Source organism: Desmodus rotundus, chromosome 10 (genome assembly GCF_022682495.2).
Source record: "Desmodus rotundus isolate HL8 chromosome 10, HLdesRot8A.1, whole genome shotgun sequence".
Classification (NCBI taxonomy): Eukaryota; Metazoa; Chordata; class Mammalia; order Chiroptera; family Phyllostomidae; genus Desmodus; species Desmodus rotundus.
The window spans coordinates 73,818,770-73,844,302 of NC_071396.1; the positions used below are offsets into that span (position 1 = coordinate 73,818,770).

General features: G+C 43.8%; 1 protein-coding gene across 1 annotated transcript in view; it reads left to right on the forward strand.

The window, feature by feature from the left end:
- The first annotated feature begins 2,495 nt into the window (after nucleotides 1–2,495).
- ENOSF1 (enolase superfamily member 1) overlaps nucleotides 2,496–25,533 on the forward strand; it is a 32,262-nt gene continuing 9,224 nt past the window's right edge. The window contains 10 exon segments of the mRNA XM_053913332.2: nucleotides 2,496–2,553; nucleotides 7,561–7,669; nucleotides 12,435–12,553; nucleotides 17,762–17,845; nucleotides 18,183–18,209; nucleotides 19,946–20,018; nucleotides 20,137–20,177; nucleotides 20,577–20,675; nucleotides 21,521–21,555; nucleotides 24,030–24,119. Coding sequence (XP_053769307.1) covers nucleotides 2,551–2,553; nucleotides 7,561–7,669; nucleotides 12,435–12,553; nucleotides 17,762–17,845; nucleotides 18,183–18,209; nucleotides 19,946–20,018; nucleotides 20,137–20,177; nucleotides 20,577–20,675; nucleotides 21,521–21,555; nucleotides 24,030–24,119 — 680 coding nt within the window. The 5' untranslated portion in view covers nucleotides 2,496–2,550.

Sequence of the window (25,533 nt, forward strand, 5' to 3'; positions counted from 1 at the left end):
CAAAAATGTTCACAGTTTGCCTTGGGAGATTCCTAGATGGAATCTGGGGGCTAGTGGTAAAAGCAGGGCAGATCCTAAAGTAAATCCTGATTATCACAAGGAAAACAAAAAATGGAGTTTATTCTGACATTTCCTCCCAGAATCTAGCCCTGAATAGGACTCTAAAATGAAAGCTCAGGATGGACGCAAGCCTCCCCAGCTGGACAAAACACTGCCACCACAGCTATGTGTCCACCACCCCCTCACAATCACCAGGAACAAATTTTCAAAATCTAACTGCACAGAAAGACAAAATGTGATTCTCAACACTAAGTATAAGCAGACATGAACACTAATATGAAGAAAACCAGTACCATGAAGGAAAAGAACTCAAATCCACAACCAAGAACTAACATTTGAGGAGCCAAATGTAATAAAGGAACCAAGTAAAACCTTTATTTAAGACCATGTAGCATCCATTTTTTCAAAAGAGGTGATGGTACTATGAAAAGAAAACTTGGAAATTTAAAATAACACCAAAGAAAAGTTAAACAATTTGGTTGAGTAAAAGAATGAACACAGTTGGAGATCAAATCAGTGAGCTAGAATGTTAAAGAAAAAGGAAGATAAAAGAACAGTCAAAAAAATTTTAAAGATAAAGTATGGATGATAGGTTCAGAGGTTCGATATCAATCCAATGTAAGTTCCAGAAAGAAGAAAACAGAAGAATAAAGAGGAAAAACCAATGAAAGAAATAGCAGAGACCACTTTCCAGAGAAATTTTGTTTCTGGTTTAAAGGATCCAACAATTGTACAATAGGAGTAATTTTTAAATTAATCCTAACAATATTAGAATATTTTAATACCATAAAAGTAAGGAGAAAATCCAAACATTTCCAAGAGAGAAGGGCAAAAGAACAGTTTATTCTTTAAAGAATGAGACTTAACACTTCTTTAAAAAGTATTAATTTGAACTAAGAATGCTATATAATAAACCAGCATTCAAATCTGAAAGAAAAACAAAGACATCTTCAGAACATAAAGTACTCAGAAAATATCAACCAGGCCAGAGACTCATCCTGGAAAAGGAAAAAAAAAAAATGAATAGAGCATATATTCCAGCCACATGAAAAAAAAAATCAAGAAAAGCAAAAAATGAACAAATGAGTAAAGCTTACAATTAACTGTTAATAAATACTAATCCCTATGTCAAATGTCTCTATAACTATATGATAAAGTGAGTAGTGCAGGATAGGGAAAAACAAAGGACATTTAAATTTCAGACTTCTCTTGGAAAAGGAAAAGATACAGCAAACCTGGGCTCTAATTCCCACAGGACCACAGTCAACTGGAACTAACTGGCTACCCCTTTGCCTCACTCCTTTGTTTCCTAGTGCTTTTGAGTTGACACCATCTCAGCCTTTAACAAAAAGAGAAAAAGAAATTCATCCAATAGGATTATTATACTCATCCTGGAGCAGCAGAGGGGGCTTGGGTGTCCCTAAAACATCCCTGCCTTGCCCACAGGAACACGTATTAATAGAATAATATAACTTCTATAGCACCGTTTCCCACTGTATTTAATCTTCAAAGTTTTCCCCACAGGTAGGCACTGAAAGTCCGTGTGCAAAGCAAAGAATCAGTGAGCCCTCTACCGTATAAAAACTTAGGTGTGTGCAAACCTGACATGGGAGTGGGGATGGGGGGAAGGGCACAAGAATGTTCATAGCTTTTACCATATTCCCAGAGGGACCCCATAGCTCTGAAAACGAGTCCCTGCAAAACAGAGGACAGAACCCAGAGTTTGCAGCTAGGACACTTTGCCACTTAAGGCCAGTTGTGTGGCCTTAGGCAAGTCATTTAAATCACTTAATTTCTCGGAATCCCCATTTCTTCACCAATAAAATGAAAATAACTCACCTCCCTTGAAGGGTTGGACAGATAAGAGGTAATGTATTTAAATCTGCATTAGCTGGGGTGTAAGAAATGGTGACCTGCCTCTTCATTTCTCAGGTGGCAACCTGAGGCTTAAATGGCTTAAAGACACCTAGGATTTTCTAGCCCTCAGTTCTGTGGCTGCCCTGCCCCAGACCTGGGACTCCAGGGCGGAGCCTGTGGCTGTAATCCGCTTCCAGGCGGTGGATCTTACTCTGGTCAGACCCTGCTTCTTTCTCCTGGGCGCTGTTTCCGGGAAGGTCACTTTGATAGTTTGCAGGCCAGACAGATCGGAGACCTGCTGGGTACTTCTGTCCCCAGAGTCTGCTGCGACCCTGAGGGCTCCGTGCCGGGAAGTGCTAGCCAGCACGCAGTGCAAACGAGGCGTGGATTGCCGGTGCCTTTTGGGGACCCAGGAGCAGGACTTGCAGCTCAGCCCCGGCGTTTTCACCTGCACTGCCCCGCCCCCCGACCTCACAGCCAATTCGTGTCCACCATTCAGGGCTCTGCCCCCTTCCGACCCCCTCCCGCTGTGTGCTTTGGATCCCAAGCAACTTGGTGCGGGGCAGGATCTCCCGGCTCTCGGTCGGCGACGTGCGCTTTCCCACGTCGCCCGCGGCCCACGGCTCGGACGTCATGGTAAGCGCTGACAGACCTCGGGTGCCCGCCAGCCTCATGGATGCCAGGGCCCGCTTAGGCCTGGGGAGCCCTGCAAGTCCTGGGGAGGTTGCCAACTTTGCAAGAGTTTTGTAAAGGGAGGCCTGAAAAAGGAATAAAAATATACAGAAGCTTCCCACCCTCCTACGGTTTTATTTTAAGTTTATTTCATTTTTGCTGTCGTTTAGTATTTCCTGTTTTGACGATTATGATTCGCATTTTACTGGAAATAGTAGAATACAAAATAAGCAACAAAAGCAAAAATGGTTTTGTTGGGGCCCCACCAACAAAACCCTGGAATTCAACACTGGAGTCTTAGGTACTGGGGTTCTTGGTGAAGGAGGCCAGGAAGCCGGTGCCTACGCCACAGGGTGCTGTGTGACCTAGAGCAGACCCTAATGTCTCTGGGCCTTCCGGGCCCATCTAGGAAATGAAGGAGTCACAGTCTGGCTGGGAAACCAGACAAACAAGCTCCTGGTAATTCTGAGTCATGGGAGAGGGGGCTCTCATGAAACTACCTTTAAATGTGATTAGAAAGGACTTGTCACTATAAAGAGTTCTGCAAATATCAGTCTTTGGAGACTCAGTAAAGGCAGGGACTATGACTCCTACCTACTGATGGGCACTTCGCTTACTGAGAGTGTTAACGAGACCCCCCCCCCCCCCCACCATCTAGGGCAGTGGTTCCCAAACATAGGAGTTCTGTGCAGGGTATCTTGAAGCCTGTCACCCACTGAATCCTCACTGCTCCACTCAGTCCACCGATGAGATGACTACATTAGAAAAACAAAGTTGCACGGGTATGAATGTGTGAACACATGCCTGGAAGTGAGAAACATTCCTGTTATAATAATGGTCACTTGTCACCCGAGTGGAGGAGGAGAATGGGTCCCTGAGGGCTCTAACTCACAGCGTAATGCAGTGCTTCTTAAGTGGGTGGAGGGCGCGCTGATGTTCATTACCTTTCCTGTGTTCTTGTGTACCTGAAATATTTTATAAAAATAGGCCTCATGAAAAAATGCTATCTAAACAAAGTTATACATTTAAAAGAATCCTTTATTCTGAGATTAAGTTCTTCCTGACTTTTAAAATCATTATGTGTCTTTTCTTACATGGTACTATGGTAAATGACATAAAAAACTCCCAGTTGGCAACCCTTTGTGGATCTCCAAATAAATGTTTGAGGTTTTGCTGGCTTGTAAAACCCAAGTGCCTGATCTAGTGCAACCGCCATTGCCCCTCTGAGGTGCAGCAGCTGAGGGGAAACTCAGTCTGTCCCACCCTAGGTCTTCTCATCTGTGTAATGAGATCCACTTCATACACGTAAATGAGATGCCTGTGAAGAGCCTGCCACAGAAAAGGCCATCACTAAGTGTTGGCTGTATTACTATTTATATATGAGGAAACTGAAGCAGAAGAGGCTGTGACTGAGTCTTTCCTCCACTTTGAATTTGTGAAGTGTTAAAGGGCCTGGCTTACTGTAGAATGGAATTTCTCTCTGCTTTCGAGTGATCTGTGACCTATAGGTCAGGAAATATCTGACACCTGTGTTGCAAATTTGTAAATGCTTAAGTGTATATCTCCTAGAGATACGGTGTGTGTTGTATGCTGATTCTCAAGTGCCTTCTTAAGAGAATGTGCTCCCTTGCAGTTCTTGGTGGCACTGCCACAAAGCTCACGATTGCTTCCTGTGCCCTCATGGCATGCTGGACTCGGCGATTCAGCTGCATTCAGCACTTGGCAGCAGAGTGAGCCTTCCTGATCACAAGCAGTATATTTTCATGAAGGAGCCTTGAAACTGTCCCCCAAACCTATTCAAGCAAAGGGTTCCAGCTATAATTTCTTACCAGTCTTTTAAGAAACTTGGAATGCTCTGCCCTGCAGTGTATTTGCATGTTGCTTGCTTGTCCAGGCCCTTTCTAAGGTTCGAGAGTCCCAGGGCTATGCGCTGACAGCCCAGCTCCAGCTGACCCCCTCTACCTCCCAGCTGACCCCCTCCACCTCCCAGCCGAACTCTTCCTCTCCTTTCCCCGTTGTCTGCGGAGCTTCCTGCAGTGGCTGTTTCAGACCCTTGTCCTCCTCCTCCGGCCTCCAGTCCTACACCCCAGCAGTTAGCAGACACCGTCCTCTGCATCATCAAGAAGACTGAAGACAAATGCACCCTTGGCACCATCTCCACACCAACCCTCTCCTCTTCCCCTTTATTCAGTAAATCGTGTCCTCACAAACTAATCTAATCTCCTGTGTCCCCATTGCCACCTTTCTTGACCCCTTGGCCCCCATTCTTATCACCTCCATCTCCAGCATTTTCATCTTTAGTCTCTCCTTTTCCAATGGTTTCTTCTCCATCCACATGGACAGGGCTTGCCACTTGTGGAACAGACTTTACTTGACCCCAACACCTCTCTGCTCCCTTCTGTTTCCGCCCCTTCCCCACCAAACGCTAAATTGCTGGTCCATTCCTGTTGCCTTTGACCTGTACATCTGTTTCCTGCTTAGTCTGAAGTCGCCCTCTGTCTCCTTCCTTCTTTTGTCATTTCTCTTGTTGAATCTGCTTGTTATTTCTGCTCCCAGTGCCCTTTATTCACACTCTCAGGGGCCCATCTTCCTGCCGTCTCCCTGCCCCACTGGCTGCCTGCCTTTCTGACTGCTCCTTCTCCTGTACAGAACCCCTTCTTTCCTCTCCAGGGCTCAGGCCTCGGCTTTCCCATTTCGCTGCACTCTTCCACTAAACCCCCTCCATGTGTACAGTTTCAGTACCACTTTTATGCCAAAGACGCTCACATCCCATTTCTGCATCTTCCCTCTTTCCTCAAGTCCAGCTACCATTTGGGCACTTCCTGTTGAATTTTTCACCTTCATGCTAAACACCATCCATTGAAATCCAAAGTTATCACTTTCCATACTCTGCCTGGATCTTCTCCTAATCCTTCTGGATCATTCTGCTAGTTACAAGGACTCAAAAACTTCAAATCACTCTCGGCTCCTCCTTTGACCCTCACTGAAGGCTTCAGTGAAGGGTTTCCTTTTTCTTTCCACATAGCCCAGAAATTTCCATGGGTCTTTAATTCTTGGAGTCTCCCTCTGAACCTTATGTCCCAACTTCTCTCTCAGGAACCCAGTGGTTAGGCCAAACCAGAGCAGTCACCAACTCTTAAATATACTCTAGCCTTCCTCTTTTCTGTCCCTTCCCTATCTTCACCTGATCTAAGGTATTCTTTCCTCTCAGATTTTTCATGCCCCTTCCCATATCTGCAAAGCTCCCCATCCTCCACTGCCCAGCTCAGACTCTGCTTTCATCATAAAGCTCTTCTAGCCCTGGCTGATGTAGCTCAATGGATTGAGCTTGGGCCTGAGAACCAGAGTCACGGGTTCAATTCCCAGTCAGGGCACATGCCTTGGTTGCAGGCCACGTCCCCAGTAGGGGGTGTGCAAGAGGCAACCACACATTGATGTTTCTCTCCCTCTCTCTCTCCCTTCCTTTTTCTCATAAAATAAATAAATAAAATCTTTTTAAATAAATAAAATAAAGCTCTTCTAGCTTCCAGTGCATTCAGCTAGTAGTGCTCTTTGTCTGGCTTTCATCATTTGTATCTCTCCCAGAGGCTTACCATGTTCTGCCTCATAGTATTAGAGTTTCTGTAACCATGACTTCTGAACCAGAACTTCCTCAAGGGCAGACACATCTTGCCCCTCAGCAACCTACCTGCACACTCTCCGATATGCAGCTGGTGCTCACCACACCATCACACTGAATGCCCTCCACTGGGCCTCTATGCGCCAGCCACACGCCTCCTGTCATCACGTCCGCCTCCTCACCCTCCCTGAATACGGGGATTTCCTTCCACCTCTTTAAACTCAGTTTCCTCCTCTGTAATATAGGGATGATGGCACCTACTTTATAATATTATTGTGAGGATTAACTTAAATGATGTAAAGCTCTCAGAATGGTGTGCCTAGAATAATAAATATTATATAACAACAAAATAGTAATACATAATGCCAAAGCAAATTTCTTCGATAATTGCATCATCCTACCTTCTTTTATTTTTTTGAACACATTCAGATCTTCTACCTGGTTTTGGGGGTCTTCATTATTTGCTCCCACTCCACGCATACAACCTTGTCTTCATTCACTTGCAAAGGAGTGCCCTCACGGGCCTTTTACTTCTCTGTCTCACAAAACCTCTGAGTTTCGTATCGCTCTTCCCCGCATGCCTTCACCTGCCCCTTTGCCCACACGATTGTCTTGGTCCCCTTCTTCATCTCTGCTCTTCTGCCGTGAACTTCTGTGGTACTTCTACCCGACCACACATCAGCACATAACCTTGTACGTCACAGCAGTTCTCACCTGATTCTCGTGTGTTAGCTTTTTCTCTCCAGTGTACGGGAAATTGCTAGAAATAGACTTGTGGTTTTTTATTTCTGCATCCCCCATATTGACAAGTAGTGTAGGGTGTCATAATCGTCGGTTAGTAAATGCTTACCAAAATGCCATTTGATAGAAAGATTTTTAAAAAGAACAAAATACAAAATGGGTTAATTTGTCTTCAAGTTTTAATTCTTCATTTTCCCTCAGTAACCTCTGAATTTATGCCTTTGTCTTTTCCAATTTTATGTGAGAACTTTCTTAAACCTTAAGTTTCAGAATTTGAAGCTGCTTGGGTAACTCTATTCAAAGAGCTGACCAATAGCTGTGGGTGAAACTCCTGGGTGTACAACTGAGCTGACTTTCTCTCCAGAACATTCAAACGGCATTAAAAATGTACACATTGCACTTGTTAAAATAACTTGACTCCTTCGGGAGAACGTCCCTTTCGTCCATTCAGAGTGCCTACGCTTTCTTTGGGGTGAATCCAGGGTCCCTCAGACTGGAGCTTCTCTTGCATGTGTCCCATTGCAGTTTCTGTTCTTAGTGACGTCATTGTCAGGTTTCAGATTTCTCACGTGTGTGTTGTATGTGGGGGCGGGGGGGGGGGGGTCCCTCAGCACACAGACCCTGACCACTCGGCTGCCTATGTCATCTTAGAGACGGATGCAGAGGATGGACTCAAGGGGCATGGAATTACTTTCACTCTGGAAAAAGGCACTGAAGTTGGTGAGTTTTCTTACCATTTTCTTAAAAGTTCCAGAATGCTTACATTTTAGATTTCAGGTCTGACCTTATTTTTCTCTGTATTTACTGCTCAAAGTGAATATTTCATTGGGAGAAATTAAAAAGAGGCCATACTTGGCCCCTCTCCTTGTAGTCACGGACAGACTGCAGGAGAACCCCTGAATCTCAGCCCATTTCTCTGCAGAGCTTTGAGGACCCGAACTAGGCAAGTGGCTGCGGGACAGGAGAGGGGCAGACGTGCACTCACATAGCACGGCTTATTGTGATGTGCACAGCGAGGGTCTAACTTTTCAAAATACTTCATACTGAGTCGACTTCGAATTTGTTACTCTTTGGCCCCGCCCCCCAAAATCAATTTCAGAGCTCTCTTCTGGGAAGAGCTGATTGTGTAGGATGCACACTGAGCCATGAATTAATTAGTCCTTCTTCTCTCAGAGCTGGACCAGAGCTCAGTGGTGGTCTTGAGCCCCTCATTTTTCAGAGATAAGGAAATTGAGGCCGAGAGAGTCACACAGAACCCCCTGACTGCCCAAAGTGCTTTCCCTCCAGAACATTTAAATGCGAATCATTTGGGGTTTTTTTCCTCAATGCATTATTCATGCACAGGATACAGAATTCAAGAAGTACCAAAAAATGACTTTTGCAAGATCAATTTCAGTGGATCATTGGGGATGAAACCAAACTGTGAGAAATTGAGGAGTCAGGGTCTGGGAAGGGTGGACACAGATCCTCTAACTTTAGTGGTGTTTCTCCTATGGACATTTGCACTGTTAGCTCTCTCGTAGTTGTAGGATCAGTCTTGCCCCACTAAAAGATTTTAATATTGTCAAGCAGATAAGAGGAGAGAGGGAGAGAGAGGGAGACTGAGAAAGAGAGAGAAAGCCAAGCGAAACCTTCTTGATCTTTATGTGGATACCACCAGGGTGGCCAGCGTTCCAGCTCTCCACAGGGCCAGCATTCTGTCATGCCGTCAGCCAGTCCTTTTGCAACTTCTCTTCAGTGCTTCTGTGTATCAAAAACTTTGCCAGGTACTGGAGATAATAGTTTAAACAAGATAGAGAAAGGAGCCCTGGCTAGATGGCTCAGTTGGTTGGAGCATCGTCCCATACACTAAAGGGTTGTGAGTTCGATCCCCTATCAGGGCACATGCCTAGGTTGCAGGTTTGATCCCTGTTGGTTGGGCACATTTGGGAGGCGACCAATTGATGTTGCTGTTTCACATGGATGTCTCTCTTTCTCCCTTCTCTCTCTTAAAAAAAAAAAAAATCAATAAAAAACATATCCTCAACTGAGGATTAAAAAAAGAGAGAGAGGAAGGAGGGCAGAGTTCAACATACAAAAAGAAGGAATGCACAAGCTTCTCAGGGAGACACACATAGAAGAAATAATAGTGCAGTGTGAGAATAACTATTTTTATAAATGGGTACAAGTTATATGGAAAAGAATTAATTCATTGTCCAGGATGGTTAGGGTTGGCTTCAGAGCAGAGGTGAAGCCCTGAGATGAGTGTTGAAGGGTGACCAGGAAATTTGCCAGGCAGAATAAGGAGACTCGGCCATAGTTCCCTGTCCCCCTCTTCATCAAGTCAATGGTTTACTGTTAACGTTTTCCCCAAGGCAGTGACCGTTGACCATGGTAGGTGTGTGAGCTGTGTTTCCGCTTCTCCTGTGACTTTACTCGTCTCTGATCTAAGTTGAGCACTTTATGAAGCTGCTTTCTCCATGTTGCAAACCATACAGAGTGGTTCCCAAAGGGAGTGAAAAACTCAGTAAGGTTAGAAGATTTGTTATGGGATGGACCATTGTAACTACTCTCTGTTAAGAACCAAAACTTTGAACTTCGCTGACTCACTCAGAGTGGAGGGCTCCTAAGACAGATCTGAGGCTCTTGCAGGCTGGTTGCGGAGGTCAGTGCTTTAGGGCCTTCGTAGTCCCTGCCGTCTTCCATTCCCCTGCCCCCACCCCACCCAGCTGTCCTGATAGACGTCTCAGGCAGGGGTAAGTCCATTTCCATCTCTTTATGACTTTAATAAGTGGCTCTTTTGTGGTGATGTTGTGGGCTCCTGCCTTTTTCAGACCACAACATGACAGAATCCATTTTAACATTAACCTTGCTGCATGTGTCAGGTGACTCACTGCAGTCTCTGAATGTGTTACAGGGCATCCGCATTAAAGATGAAAAAAACCCCATTAGCTTATCGCCGTTCTCCTGCAGCCTTTATCAGATTACTTACCTAATCATTTTTTTATGATTCAAGAAAATAGTCTTTCGTCATTACTGTGAAGAGAGTGCTTGTGTGTGTGTGAGAGATGGAGAAAGAAAGGAAGGGAGACTGGCTGGGTAGGTTACGGGTTTTTTTTAAATGTATAGAATAGACTGCTAAAGTTTTTTTAAGTAGGAAAAGAAAAAGAGAAAGAATTTGTAAAGAGACCAAAAACGGCCTGAAGCGTTCACGCCAGCACTCAGGTTCAGACATTGTGGTCATCCATAGGCTCTACTGACTTGTCCCACCGCCCGTGATGGAGGGTCCCAGAATTGAGTCCTGGGTGGACGTAGTACGGGAGAGAGCCCTTGGGTTTAGTCAGCAGGAAGCTGACTTCAAGGGCCAGTTTTTTCCCAGATGAATTTCCCAACTATCACATCAAATATTCAAACCTGAAGTGGACTTTTTCTCCACACTGAGTCAGACCACGACAACCCAAATGTCTATCAAATGCACCAAAGTAAGTTACCTTCTTGCAGTGGCCTCAGTTTGAGCAAGGAAACTCCACATTCTATAGATCAGCGATTTTCAGCTGATGTGCTGTGGCTTAGGAGATGCAACGTCTATTTACCTGCATTTTGCCATGTACGATGTGCACTTTTTTGCCCAAATTTCTGAGGGAAAAATAAGGATGTACATTATACATAGGTAGTACTAATTCTGTATCTATATACATATTTTTAATTCTTTTATTTATGCTTATGCATTAAAAGTGTGACTTTAGAAAGCAATGACAATATCCATATGCAAAATAATACCCTGGAGTACGATAATCAGTTTTGTTTATAAGTATAAATACATACAAAATTGAATTAAGAAATTAAAATGAAAGATTTTTTTCCTGAAAGTTTGGGCCAGAAACATGGGTGCGCATTATACATGGTAAAATATGGTAGTCAGGGGCACTGACCTCTTTTCCCTTAGATTTTCAAATTAAAAAATGACTCTAGAAAAAAAATGGCAACAGCCAAAACAGCAATAGCTGTCTGGTGTGAATGAATCAAAATTATACCCTTTTTTTGGTCAAATGGGCAAAAAAATTAATATATTTTTGCTGTGCTGCAGAATTTTAGTAATCGGTTTGTGTGTGCCATGAGAGGAAAAGGTTGAGAATCGCTGCTCTAGGTGAATACGTTACTGTGGCTTGTGCATCTCTCAGAGGTATACGAGATGAGATCATCCTTAGCTTTAGTTAATGCATTTGCCCTTGCGACACAAATCAGAGGTGGGTTTCAGTCAATGATTCTAGCAACCATCTCATCCATGAGATGAAGCTTTGATGTAGATAATGATACACCTCTCTCTGGGTAGCTGGCTTCCTCTTTAGATGGCTTTAATCCAAGCACCAACCATCAAGGACTAAGGAGGATTTTGTCTTCCCACAACTCTGGGGTATGACTATCTGAACTATAATGATTCTGTATCTCGTTAACAAAACCCTGAGAGAACACAGCACCATTGGTATGAGAGCAAGTACGTTATTGTCTGAGAGCTATTTCACCCAGAGGCTAGGCACGTTCTAAGAGCATGTTTCAAATACTTTCAAGGGTCTTTCTCCTAGGTTATGATTGGTAGTAAAACTGCACCTGAACAATTACCCTATTAAATTATCTGAGAATTTTAACAATGGCAACACCAGAAGACAAGTTTATCAAAAATTTTTTCAGTAAATTAATTGCTTTGGGGTAATTTGGTCATTTGATCATTTTCGCCATGTACACATAAACAAAGTGTTCTACTGAGCAAAGGATAGAAGGAATAGAAATTCCCATTCGATTTGTTACTTTACTTATTTTTCATCTGAAATAACAAAATTATAGCCTTTTTAAGGAAAACACCAAAAATAAATACTTGATGGTAATGCTGACCCAGGTTAAATTTAGCCTTCAAGTTACTTATGAAAAATATAGTATATTATAAGCCAATAGTAAGAAACTTAATGATTATGAATAGTGTTTTGATATACTTGAACATTTTACATCTATTAGGCTAATTGCAAATTCACTTTATTTCATCTTTAATAGTGTGTTATGTTGTGAATTCAAGATATTTTCTATACTTGACAATAATGACAAGGCAATTTAAAAAAATGTATAAGTTAGTCTTCTTCCTTTGGAACAATGAACTAGCAAAGTTTGGTTTTTGATCTGACTATTGGGACACTTTACAAAATGAACAAGAAAATAATTTGGGAAGATGATTTAAAGTCAGATCTACAGTCTGTTTTTCACATGGCAACCAATCAAAATGTGTTTTCTCAACTCATAAATTAAGTTCAGTATGCAGATTAACAGCTGTTCACCTATGTGATATTACTATGATAATCACAGAAGCTATGTGTGGGGCAATTTGTAAAAGCATATACCTTTTGTATTTAAAATTATTTTCATAAAATGCCAACATTAGTTTGCTTGTGGTGCTTGCATGTCTTAATTTGTTGACTTCATACCAAAACACACATGAGAATTAAATCCTCTCCTACAGTTGTCTCTGCTGTGAATGCCCTGGCCCACCATGTGCTTAACCAGGACCTCAGAGACATGGTTGGTGATTTCAGAGGCTTCTACAGGCAGCTCAGGAGTGATCGGCAGCTCAGATGGATAAGGGGTCTATTTTGTAAAATGCTGCTATTAATAATGTTACTAAGGTCTCTAAGATGTCCTTTGCAAAAATTGTAAAAGTAACGCAGGTTTACAATTTTAAGGTAAAATGCTTTTACTTTAGATAAGTTAGGATTTGAACCATTTAGATAATCAGTGTTTTGAGGCAATTGATTCCTTTCTGTAAGACTTGAATCTGGACATATTTGGATACTGATAGCTATATGTGCCCTTCTGGACTTCATCTCCACTCCCTGAATAGGAAGAAGTGGTCTTGACCCTCTAGAGAATTAAGCACTGAATGGGCAAACTTCCTGGGGGAGAGATAATGTGAGTAGTATTAGATTAAGGACGGAAACATAAGAGAAGTTAAGAAGATAGAGACTATCCCTGACTGGGTGACTCAGTTGGTTGGGGCCTCATCCTATACACCAAAAAGTTGAAGGTTTCATCTCTGGTCAGGGTACATATCTAGGTTGTGGGTTTGATACCCAGTTGGAGCATGTAGTGGAGTCAACCAATCGATGTTTCTGTCTCGAGTTGATATTTCTCCCTCTCTCCCTCTCTCTGCTCTCCCTCCTCTCTCTCTAAAAATTAATAAACATATCCTTGGGTGAGAATTTTAAAAAAGAAGGAGAAGAAGAAGACAATGAAGAAGAATAGACCAGAGCACCTTTTATGTGTATAGATCTTATTGGAACCCAAAGTTCAAGGCATGAAGAAAGTGTGGTTCCCAAAGAAAGGACTTTATCACATTAAGATCAGTGTAGTAACCAGGACCGTGCCCTTGCCTGCTGACACTGGCTCTGTCTTTTCCTGACTCTGCTCAGTCTTCCAGACATGAAGAGAGAAAGGCACAAGAGAATGTTCTTTCACAATGTCACAGATTTCATTTGTAACTTCTGCAAAGTTAAACTTGCTTTTAAAGGAATCCTCTTGAAGAAGCTCCCAGTAGCCAAATTTGGGACAATTCAAGCATCAATATAAATATGATAGCAGTGGCTTATAACTCCTTGAATAATGCAAAAATCCATGAGTCCATTTATATAGTACATAAACAACAAGGGAAGGCTTGTCAATAGAACACAAACTAATATATAAGGAATGATAATATTACACAATCACCATATTATAGCCATCATAACTATAATTGTTTGAGGCAAGAATTTCAATGACTGCCAAAATATTGGTGGCAATATTAATCTCCTTATTAGAAAGGGAACATGGTAACCTCACAGTGCAGAAGCCAAATGGGCGCTAAATTACCCAAGTGCTAAAAGTTAAAAGCCCTGGGACTTCAGGTCAAGATGGAGGCATAGGTAAACAAAACTCCCCTCTTTGCACAACCGCATCAAAATTACAACTAAACTATCAAACAACCAGCACTCAGAACCATCAGAAACTAAGTTGAATGGAAGTCTGATGACTACAGAATTAAAGGAACCATATCCATCCAGACTGGTAGCGGGGATGGAGATGTGGAACAGGCTAGTCCCACATCCACATGAATTTTTATCCATCCCAAATAAAAATTCGGGAGGGAGCCCTTGCTGGTGTGGCTCAGTGGACTGAATACCAGCCTGCAAATCAAAGTGTCACCAATTTGATTCCCAGTCCACAGCACATGCCTGTGTTGCAGGCCAGGTCTCCAGTAGGGGGCATGCAAGAGACAACCACACATTGTTGTTTCTCTCCCTCTCTTTCTCCCTCACCCTCTCTAAAAATAAATAAATAAAATCTTTAAGGAAAAAAAAGAACTAGGTTATCTCTTCCAAAAATGTTTTAAAAAAAATCCAGGAGGGATATCTTGGGAGGAAGGAACCCCAGTCCCACACAGACCTCCCAGCCCAGGGTTCCAGTGCCAGGAAGGTAAGTCCTCATAATTTCTAGCTGCCAAAACCAGCAGGGATTCCGTTGGTAGAAGAAACTTCTGGAGTCCGAAGCAGTTCCTCTTAAAGAACACACACATGGACTTACTCAGACTCACTCTCTCTGAGTTCCACCACTGGGACAGCAGCTTGAAAGCCACCAGTGGCATACAGGGAAGAACTGAAGTGTCTGGCATCACAGTAAGAGATGTGGGACAGCTTTCTCCCAAACAAAAAGGCAAACAGGAAGAGGCCATTGCCTCTTTTCTGAGCCCTACGGTCACAGAGCCATGGAGCTGGCAGGCTGGTGCCATACCCGAGACTCCATCAACCTGCCTAACACTGGTTGCCCTGCCCTGGATATCCCCCGGGACTCCCCATCCCACCCAAATACTGGCTGACCTCAGCTGTGAATAGTGGCTTTTCCATATGAAAGACTGGTCTTGGCTCATGCTTCACAACTTCCTAAATCCTCTCAAACAAGCAACAGCCAGGATCAGAGAGCCCCCAGTCCATGAACCTCTTGCTCCATGAACCCCAGACCTGGCACTAGCAGCAGCCAGCCTAAGTTCACAGTGTAGCTTTGCCTGGGAAACTCCAAGCGCAGCACAAGTAGCAGCCATCTCAAATTGCTTTATAACTCAGGCAGGATGGCCCCAGGCAGAATACAGGTGGGGCCAGCACCCCCCGAGAAACCCCAGAGCCTGTGCTCCCAGGGAACAGCTACAGACCACCCAAGGTGGTAGGAGCACTACCACCCTGCTGTTGCACAGCTGATACTCCACAGAGGACAGAGGTTGGTGGTCAGTGGTCAGTAAGTCCTTGCACCTGACTGGCCAGGGCAAATTCCTCCCATTGACCTGCCAACAGCAATCAAGGCTCAAATATAAGAGAAGGGTGCACTCAGCCCACACAAAGGGTACACCTCAAGTGCCCAGCTTGGGTGGCAAGGGAGGCTGTGCCACTGGACCTCAGGACACCTATTATGCTAGGCCACACTACCAAGACATGGAGTCAAAGCAGCTCTGCCTAATACATAGAAACAAACACAGGAGGTTGTCAAAATGAGGAGACAAAGAAACATGGCCCAAAAGAAAAAACAGATTGAAAATTCCAGAAAAAGAACTAAACAAAATAGAGATAAACAATCTATTAGATTTAAAACTGGAAAAGCTGTTTTTCCTGCTGCCTGTCACCCACCAGACCCAATAAGCAGAGACAGGGATTGAATCTTTATGGGTGTTTTTTCAGATGGCTGACGATCTGAAAAGACCACGGGTTTGTACCCTAACATACCATCTTAAATTCCATTTTAAAATGACCCATTTAATAAGGAGAACAAAGTGTAGGTAAGGGGTTTGGAATTCAGGGAAAAGTTAATTGGATTTAAAAAAACTGCAGTATTCTTGCCCTGGGCGGTAGTCTTTAGCTGTGCCCCAGGCGGTGGTCTTCAGCTGTGTCCTGGAAGGTGCTCATCTCACCCTGGAGTACAATGGCTCAGATACCATCTTGAATTGCTTGCAGTCCCCCTGAGGAACAAAGGTGGAACTGCTTATTGTCTCCTGGAGTCAGGGTGGGTCATACCTTCAGTACCTGGAACAATAGCTTTTACTTGCATTGATTACTAAGCTTATTAGCTATTACTTAAACTAAAATTTTCCAACTTTTGAGCTCCATATCAGATGCAGAGTTCAAAACACTGGTTTTAAGGCTGTTCAAGCAACTTTGTGAGAACCTCAGCAGCATAAAAAAGACCCAGTCAGAAATGAAGGATAGACTAATTGAAATAAAGAAAATTTACAGGGAAAAACAGTAGAGTGGATGAAGCTAAGAATCAAATCAATGATTTGGAATACAGGGAAGCAAAAAACAACCAATCAGAACAACAAGGAGAAATGAAAATCAAAGGAAAAAAAAAAAACGACGATAGTGTAAGCAGCCTGTGGGGCAACTTTAAGCAATCCAACATTCACTTCATAGAGGTGCCAGAAGGAGAAGAGAAAGGACAAAAAATTGGAAAGCTATTTGAAAAAAATAATGAAAGAAAACTTCCCTAGTTCGGTGAAGGAACTAGACATGCAAGTCCAGGAAGCACAGAGTCCCAAACCAGATGGATGCAAAGAGGCCCACCCCAAGTCACATCATAATTAAAATGCCAAAGGTTAAAGATAAAGCAATGGGAGTGGGGTGTAGGAGTGGGTGAGAGGTGAGGGGATTAAGAAGTACAAATAGGTAGTTACAGAATAGCCATGGGGATGTAAAGTACAGTATAGGAAATGGAGTAGCCAAAGAACTTATACCCATGACCCAGACATGAACAAGAGTGGGGGGATTGCCTGAGGAATGGGGGGTGCTGGGTGGAGGGGAGCAAAGGGGGAAAAATGAGGACAACTGTAATAGTACAATTAATAAAATATAAGTTAAAAAAATAAAAATGTCAATAGCATTTTTAAAATAAAAGTTGTTCCAGATAAAAGAGACTGAAGAGACATGACAACTAAATGGAAAGTGTGAATAAAATAAAAACATTGTTCGGGCCATTGGTGAAATTTGATTATGAACTGTCTTTCAGGTATTAGAATTCTACCAGTGTCCTAGTCCCTGAATTAGATCGTTGTGCTGTGGTTATGTAAGAGCAATATCCTTGTTTTTAGGAACTACACACTGAAACATTTAGGGTTAAAGAGGCATGATACCTGCGACTTACTCATAAATTTTTCAATAAAATAAATGTTATTTATAATATATTTATAAAAGATAAAATATGTTTATAAATATATATATATTTACTATATATAATATATATACACACAGAGTGGGGGGAAAGTAGGTTTACAGTTGTGAGTGAGTACATGTAACAGAGTTTATTCTTATGTTATTATTTATTAATTATTATATTATTTTCCATACAAACAACTGAGAGAGAAGAAATATACAGGGATCCAGCACAAATAACGCCCCTTTTTTTATTACAAAATCTTTTACTACAAAATCATAAGCATGTAATTCTGTAACATAACAATAATCACACACAAACACACCATATGTAGGACATTTTAGGTGAAATGTTCAAATTAAAATTATAAATTATTACACCCATATTATCACCCTACCAGCCACACTCAAGCAGGCCTTACTTCTGCCGGACCCTGCATATACTGGAGGGGCTTTTTTGCACTATTCATGAAACTCTTCTGTAGTCACTATTTAAAAAAAAACAACTTAGCATTTTAAGTGAATTTCAATTGCTGTGTTTTAATTCTTGAAATGTGACCCTGGCTAGGAGACCAAATATCCTTTTTATTTCTAAGATGTGCTGTGTGTTTTGCTCCCCAACTAGATGGGCCCGGAGAAAGGGGTTGTGCATTTGGCTACGGGGGCTGTTCTCAACGCCGGGTGGTACCTGTGGGCCGAGCAGGAGAGAAAGGTAACCACTCGGGAGCGTTTCTGTGGGACAGCACAGCATGTGCAGAGGAATAAACACTCCTCTACAAGCAGCCTGGAAGACACACACAGCAGGCCCCCAAAGGAAACAGAAGCAATTGTTTGATTTTTTTTTCTCCCTTAGAGATACTGGCAGTAGTTAGGAGATTGGAGAAGTAGGTTAGAAAGGACCGAGAGGGAAGTGGGGGAGGGGGGCAGACGTGAGGGGCCAGGAGGCAGCGTTAGAGACAGGTGGGCAGGTGGGCAGGTGTTTGATGGCGGGAGTTTACGTTTACCTTCACACTTGACACAGATGTTTTACAAATCTTTTTTTCTTCAAGCCTCTGTGGAAGTTACTTGTTGCCATGGTAAGTAAATTCTTCCACATTATAATTGTTTCTGTAAATAAATGATTTTATAGATTACTTGCCTTTTGATAATCAGTAAATACAGTCAGGACTGTCTGTGGATCACTAGGTGGCCCCGTGGGAAGCACGGAGTTGGGATCCCCACCCCCCGTGGAGCTTTCATGTTATTCTCAGAGCCTCCATTTTCTCACTGTGAAAAAGGGATGATCATACCTTCTCTGGGAACCTGGTAGAATTGGTTCAAGGACTAAATGAGGGAAGTGATTTACAAGCCCTGAAGAGCAAGATATTATTGTTAAGATATTATTTGGCCACTTTGATTCTGAAAAACAGTGACGGATGAGAAGGTTGTGTCTGCACAATATGATACCGTCAGGGCAGGAGCCACACACTGAATTTGAAAGATAAACACCTCGCTCTACGTTCTCCGGCGCCTGTTTATAGCAGGATGACCATCTGCAGCATCAGGCAGACCTGGCTTTGAATCTGGGCTCTACCACTTACTGGCTGGGTGACCTTGGACAAGTCACTTCACCTCTGAGCATCAGCTGCCTCAGGGTGATGCTTCAGATGGTCACTAAAATTCTCGCACTCAACAGATGAAGGCCCTTGTTATTTGGCATCACAATTAAGGAGAAAAGAGGACACCATGGCCTTAAAGACAGTTGGGCCAGCAGACGTTGTCCCTTCTCTGGAGGAAAGTGAAGACAGAAGGGTATCATACCATCTCTTTGACACAGCTATGGGTGGCATGGGGGAACCATCTGAAGGGGAAGGTTGGGACCTCTTGAGCCACCTTCAGGCTCAAGGTTAGCCTTTCAGAGAAATCAAGAGGAGGCCCCCAGAATGAATGGCCTGAGGTGCCGAAATCCCACCTGTGGATTTCTCATTTTTTTAGATTCTGTTCCCTCTTTCAGTGCTAGTACTCATAAAAGAAGCAGAATCCCAACCTAGAAAGAGCTTTTATGATTTTTAACGGTTATAGTAGAGTATTATTGGTCACAGTAAAACCTGAGTGGGGAAGCTACCAGTTGCTTCCTAAGTGTCTGTTCATTGGGATGGGGGGAGGTCTCAGCCAGAGGCTTAACTGAATGTCCTCCCAGCGTGCCTAGAGCCCCAGCCTGAGGCAGGAAGGGGTAGGGAGGGCACAGCCAGTGATGATCCAGGGAGTCAGCATGCTGGGCACACTCACGCTCAATCCACTCTGTTCCTGTCAGCAAAGTGATCATCCCTTCTTGAGAGGACAGGAAATTGCCCGAGTTTATGCTGCTGGTAAACGGTGGGCACAGGGTTGACACTCAGTGGCCTGGCTCTGAGACCAGCCTTCTTTCCTCTCCCTCTAAGCTGCTCCAGTATAACGGTCAGCCCTGAAGTGTGCAGGCAGCGACATAGAGTGACATCATGTGCTCATCTACCCACTTAACTTGTGCTGAGTGCTAGCCTCACACCCTGTGCCCTTTCCAGAGCCTGGAATGGGGAGCGTAGGTTGAGAGGGAGACGAGAGATGGGGAGGGACAAGGGGTTGATCAGAGCATGAGGGCCTAAGGACTTCAGGAGGTGGCCATGACGCTCAGGACGCTACACCAAGGGTGATGGAATCAAACAGTGTACTACAAATCCCAAAGGCCCTTTCCCAGAAAAGGATAAGCCCCATGTATCAGTGTAAGTGTATTCTTAGAAACACAATCCACTTGTGAATTGATTCCAGCCATTTCCCCTTCCTGTCACGCTGCCAGGATCCCAGGATGCTGCTCTCCTGCATCGATTTCAGGTACATCACTGACGTCATGATTGAGGAGGAAGCCTATGGTGAGTCATATTCAAGTGATGGAACTGGAAGCTCTCTGGTACATGCTAATGTGTAAACAACATAGTGTGTGCAGCATCTGTTGTCTAAGAGAGTGATGATGCTTTTTACTTTTTCCAGAAATACTGCAGGAAGATCAAGTTGGTAAAAAAGAGAGGTGGGTTATGAGGAAATTTCCTGCATTATTTTTATCATTGTTTCCTTTTGACCATCTCTGTTCTTTGAGGGTTCACATTGTCTTCCCAAATGCCTCATGCTCAGGAGCCTGGTCCTCAACTGCCAGTTGAATCTGGACAAAGAAGCCTCCTGAGTGTGGTTTGACTCTGCAGGGAGACCCTTGGCTAGTGGGCAGTCCTAGAGGGTATACTGGTCACCCTGTAATCCCCCCACCCACATTCCCACCCCCCGTTTGACATCTTCAGAATGTGCATGATCCTGCATGCATCCGAGCTGGACTAAGGGCTGGGTGCAGGATCAGAAAGAGATTCTCTGAGGAGCAGCAGCTTAGCTACAGGCAATCTCATTCTGAAGGCCCCTGGAAAGAACAAAGTGTTGGCAAGCATTGTGTTTCCACAAAAGAGCAAATGCTAATGCGTGGCTACCCTGCCTGCACCACGTCGTGTGCCTGGCTGGGGTACTCAGATGACACGCTGAAGCAGGTGGGCTTTTGAACTTAAGTCTGGTAGACAGGTTTTATATTCCTGGCTTCCTTCAGGAGTTTTAATATTTTCTTGTTAGCCTTTCTAAATCCTTATGGCTCCAAGGCCTCAGTCTGGAAGTACTTTTGCTCAAGCAAAGCCAAACCATTCACTTTGTGGACACAGGACTCTGACACAGGACTCTGACACAGGACAACTGGCACTCTGTGACCAGTGACTCCCGCTTTGGGTTCTGAAAGGCGACAGGCTAGGATTTGATCCCCAGGCAGAGGCAGCAATGTGGCCTTGTGCAGGTTACACATCATCAAGCTGAGTCTCAGGTTCCTCACTGTGAAATGGGGAAATAGTCTCTTACTTCATGGCTGGTTATGAGGATTCAGAAAAGTGCTGTAAACCATGTGGTGCTTGCAGCACAGGGGCTGGTACGCGGTGTCCTGTCATCATATGGCTGACTTATCACTGTTTTCCATTGTATTGTCCTCACCCACGGCTGGGTCAGAGAGAGGCTAGATACTCTTTCTTACTCTTATAGCCATTAGTTCTGTGGATGCCACAGAATATAGCTTTAAAAAGAGGGATATAAAGGCTCCACTCCCCCTCCAGGAATGTTGTGACAATTAAAGAAACAGTTACCATAGAAACGAGGAAAAAAGTCACCCTACAAGTACAAAGAGTTATGCTTGTTGGCTAAGCTGTTTCTGCTCTGAATTTCAACAACACATGGCTATGCTTCTGGTTCCTGCTAAAACCAGTGTTTGTGAAACCAGATCAGGAATGGCTGAGGTGCTCAACAGACCAAGAGAGCTTTTCAGTGTATGGTGATGACTGTGCTCTTCTCCCTGCAGCTCTGCACGGAGGCCCTGAAGAGCAGCTGGGCCAGGTAAGTTATTTGTGTGATAATGAACCTGACTCTTCCAACTGGCAGCATGAGAGGCTCAGCAATGGAAAGGAACCAGGATCAAGAGGCACTAAGAAGGCCAAGATTCTTTCAAGAGGAGTCTGGTGTATAGAGATACATAAGAGGCATTTCAGTTTAGGCCATGCTCTTTTTCCAAAGGTAAGATGTGAGGTGCTGGCCGGGTGGTTCAGTTAGTTGGAGCCAAAGTTCCATACAACCCCCCAAAAAAGGTTACAGATTCAATCCCAGTCAGGAAACATACCTAGGTTGTGGGTTCCGTCCCTGGTGGGGGAGCATACTTGAGGCACCTGATCAATGTTTCTCACATCGATGTTTCTCACATCAATGTTTCTCTCTCTCCCCTCATCTCTTTCTAAAGTCAATAAACATATCCTTGGGTGAGGATTAAAAAAAAAAAAAGACAGACTTGAGTCCTAACTAGAATCATAGAACATCAGAGTTGAAAGAGACCTTGGAGATCACTGATTTCAAGCACCAATCGGTGTAAGCAGATTCTTAGAAATCCACTCTTTACTATCAGTAACAAGCATTGATTGAGATTTTAGTTGAAAACCTCCAGAAGCAGCAAGCTTAACTTTATAAGACACTTTTGCATTGTCAGAGGGCTTCAAGTGTTGGAGAGAGCTTCAATGTCTCACGCAATGTCTCTACATAACTTTCAGTCACTGGTCTCAAATCTTCTCAGAGTTTCCCAGAGCCAGGCTCATGAGACAGCCCTTTTCTTCCTCTGGGCCGTGTTCTATCTAGACTAACCAATGCCCTTCTCTGCTGTCGCCCTCCTGCATAGTTATAGAGCCCTGGGCATCCTGGGGTAAACCGTTTGTCAGTGGCCCTGGATTTTGACACAGTACAGGACACAAAGGGACCATCATCTCTTCATCTAGTCAGTGTGTGTCCATCAGTGCAGCTTAAGGTGGCTCGTTTGCCTAGGATAAATCAGCAGGCTGTACATGACCCTCAGTCAGTCTGGCCACCTGGCCGCCTGCTGCTCAAAGTGTGGTCTGTGGAGCAAGTGCATCAGCATCCTCTGGAGCTGGTCAGGAATGCAGACTCTCAGGCCTCTCCCCAGACCAGCTGCACTGGAATCTTCATTTTAACACAACTCCTGGGTGATGTATGTGTGTCTGAGGGAGCTGAATTCTCATGAACCCCTCAGCTAAATATAGGGTGGTGAGTGAGAATTTGAAGGAGGCAGCATGATGTGGTGGGAAGAGGCTTACAGATGTGATGGATTCGGAATCGAATCTTACCCTTTTCCCTCATTGCCTGCAAGAATTTGCTGTGTGATCATGAGCAAATTGCTCGACCCCTCCGATCCTCATGTTCTCTCCTATAAATAGGGAATAATATTTACTCATGGTTCTCCTCAAAGTTGCTATCAGGAAAGGACCAGCACAGTCAGGATTCATAGCAGGTGCTCAGTACACGCCGGCACCTTCCCTCTCTGCACACACCCAGGAAAGGTTGGCACAGCCATATCTGCTGAGTCAGAGAAGGCTGAGGGGAGATTGCAAAAGCCTCCCATCATAGGAAGCCTGCATCCAGAAGCTGAAGCTCTCACCTGGGATAGAAATGTGTTTCGTGCTGAGCGGAGGGGAGAGAATGGCAGCAGGTGCCTGGGTGTGTGTGGTGTTCTGCAGGTCCTTTTGTTGGCACAGAGAGTGGGCATCATGCAAAGTAGAGGGAGGACCTCAGGTTCTGTCTGGAGCAGCAGCCTTAATGTTGAGTGTGCAGGGAAGAGAGGCTGGTGAGCAAGGGTGAGGGTGCTGGCCTCACCTGTGTTGGTGGCACCTCTTGCATGTGGCAGTGTCATAAGTCAGGCTGACCACACGTCTTCTGACGAACAAAACAACTTCAGCAGAGTCATGGGGAATGGTGTAGAGGCCCAGGTCTGGAGAGTAGATGGGTGTCAAAACATATTAAGGGAGCCCCTACAGTGGCCCCTGATGTAAAGGAGACCTCTGCTGCTCCCTAGTTATGTGACCAAGGCCCCTGCACCACGGGGTTCCTGTGGCTGTCTTCTCACTGAGTTGATTTTGGATGAAGCCCCCTCTTCTCATTCAGGGTGTGACAGGAAGGCTCACTCAGCTCTCCTTCCTAGTCCACACTCTCCTCTTTAAGTCTGTGGCCTTCTCATCAATTCTTTTTCGTGGCACAGCAAAGACTCAGTTAATGTTATTAAAGTCTAACTGCTCTCTCCAGTTTCTTCACTGTAGGTCAGTAGGTAATTTATATCATTGCCCTGTGATAGTGAGAAAAGAGATACTATTTGTAGGATTATTCTCAAGTGATTTGTCTGAAGATTGGGAAAGAGCAAGAAGTTACTAGAAAATGCAATCTGTGAATTACTGACAGAGACAGGGGGTCACTTCTGCAGAGAATCCAGGTATCTTTGCTAAGTCAGAGCACATAAACTATCAAAGCAAATTTTATAGGTTTAAGGTAAAAGTTGGTGCTGATCTCCAAGATGACATCCGTAGGTGCCGACTCATCAGAGTCATAATTGGACCTGAGAAGACTGGTAAGTATCTTCTCTTCCCATTGAGAAATAAGTGGGCTTACAGGAAGTCTTTGTCCAGGGCCAAACTATAAATTTCCAACAAGGATTAAAAAGCAGTAGGAGTTTTAAAACTGAATGCCAAAAGAAATACAGCTTTGTGCATTTGTTATAGTAGGAGAATTCTTTTATTTTATTTTATTTTATTATTCTTTTAAATTTTTAATTTTTATTGTTATTCAATTACAGTTATGTGCCTTTTCTCCCCATCCCTCCATCCCACCCCAGCTGAACCCCCCTCCCTCCCCCACCTCCACCCTCCCCCTTGTTTTTGTCCATGTGTTCTTTATAGTAGAGAATTCTTTTACAAATAAACAATTGCAGGGGCTGATGGTTAAAATTTTTTTTATTCTTCAGACCTAGTTAAGATCAGGATTAGGGATTGTTCCTTCCTGCTAATATGGATGCACCTGAGCAAATAGTTCTCCCATGGGTGCCCCACTCTGCCCCAGGGAGATTAATTATTTAATCTCCCTTCTTAACAGTCTGCCCCACAGGTAGCTCATCAGGTAAGCGGGTATCAGGGAGCCATTGCTGACGAAACACTGGAACTTTGACTGAGATACATGAAAGGATCAGTATTCCTAACTGTATAGTTTTGAAAACATTTATTACTATGTGTAAAATGTTTTCATAAAAGGAAGTCACAATAAGATATTTTTATAAAGTTTCAGAGACTTGTTTCCTAAGTTAAAATAGAAGTTTGGAGTCCTTGACCTGGGATCAGATGTCCCATTATTGATACGTGAATCGATGCTACTTTTTTTTCTTACGAGGCCATCATCATCTACATTATTTATACTAGTTGATTCTGGGTGTACTGTCCTCTGGTTCTCATAGTGCCCTGTACGGCGCTCTCACCACACAGCACATCTCCCAGAGCAGCAGCTTTCAGCTGGTAATGCCACAGGGACACTTGACTATTCAGTCAGGGGCGCTGACCTCTTCTCCCTTAGATTGTCAAATGAAAAAAATGACAACAGCCAACACAACAACAGCTGTCTAGTGCGAATGACCTGTCTTGAACCATAAATATATAGGTCATATAATAGAGTTGCATCTTATTGGCCGTGATGCATAATAAGGCTGTGTCTAATTGGTTAATTCTTGGTACCAGAAATACTTATATACCAGTATTGGCACCTGATGTTTTTTTAAAGCTTTTATTTATTTATTTTTAGAGAGAGGAAGGGAGGGAAAAAGAGAGGGAGAGAAAAATCGATGTGCAAGGGATACATTGATCAGTTACCCCTTGCACACCCCCAACCAGGGACCCAGCCTGTAACCCAGGCGTGGGCCTTGACCAGGAACCAAACCAGCGACCCCCTGGCTTGTAGGCCTGCACTCAGTCTACTGAGCCACACCAGCCAAGGTGACACCTG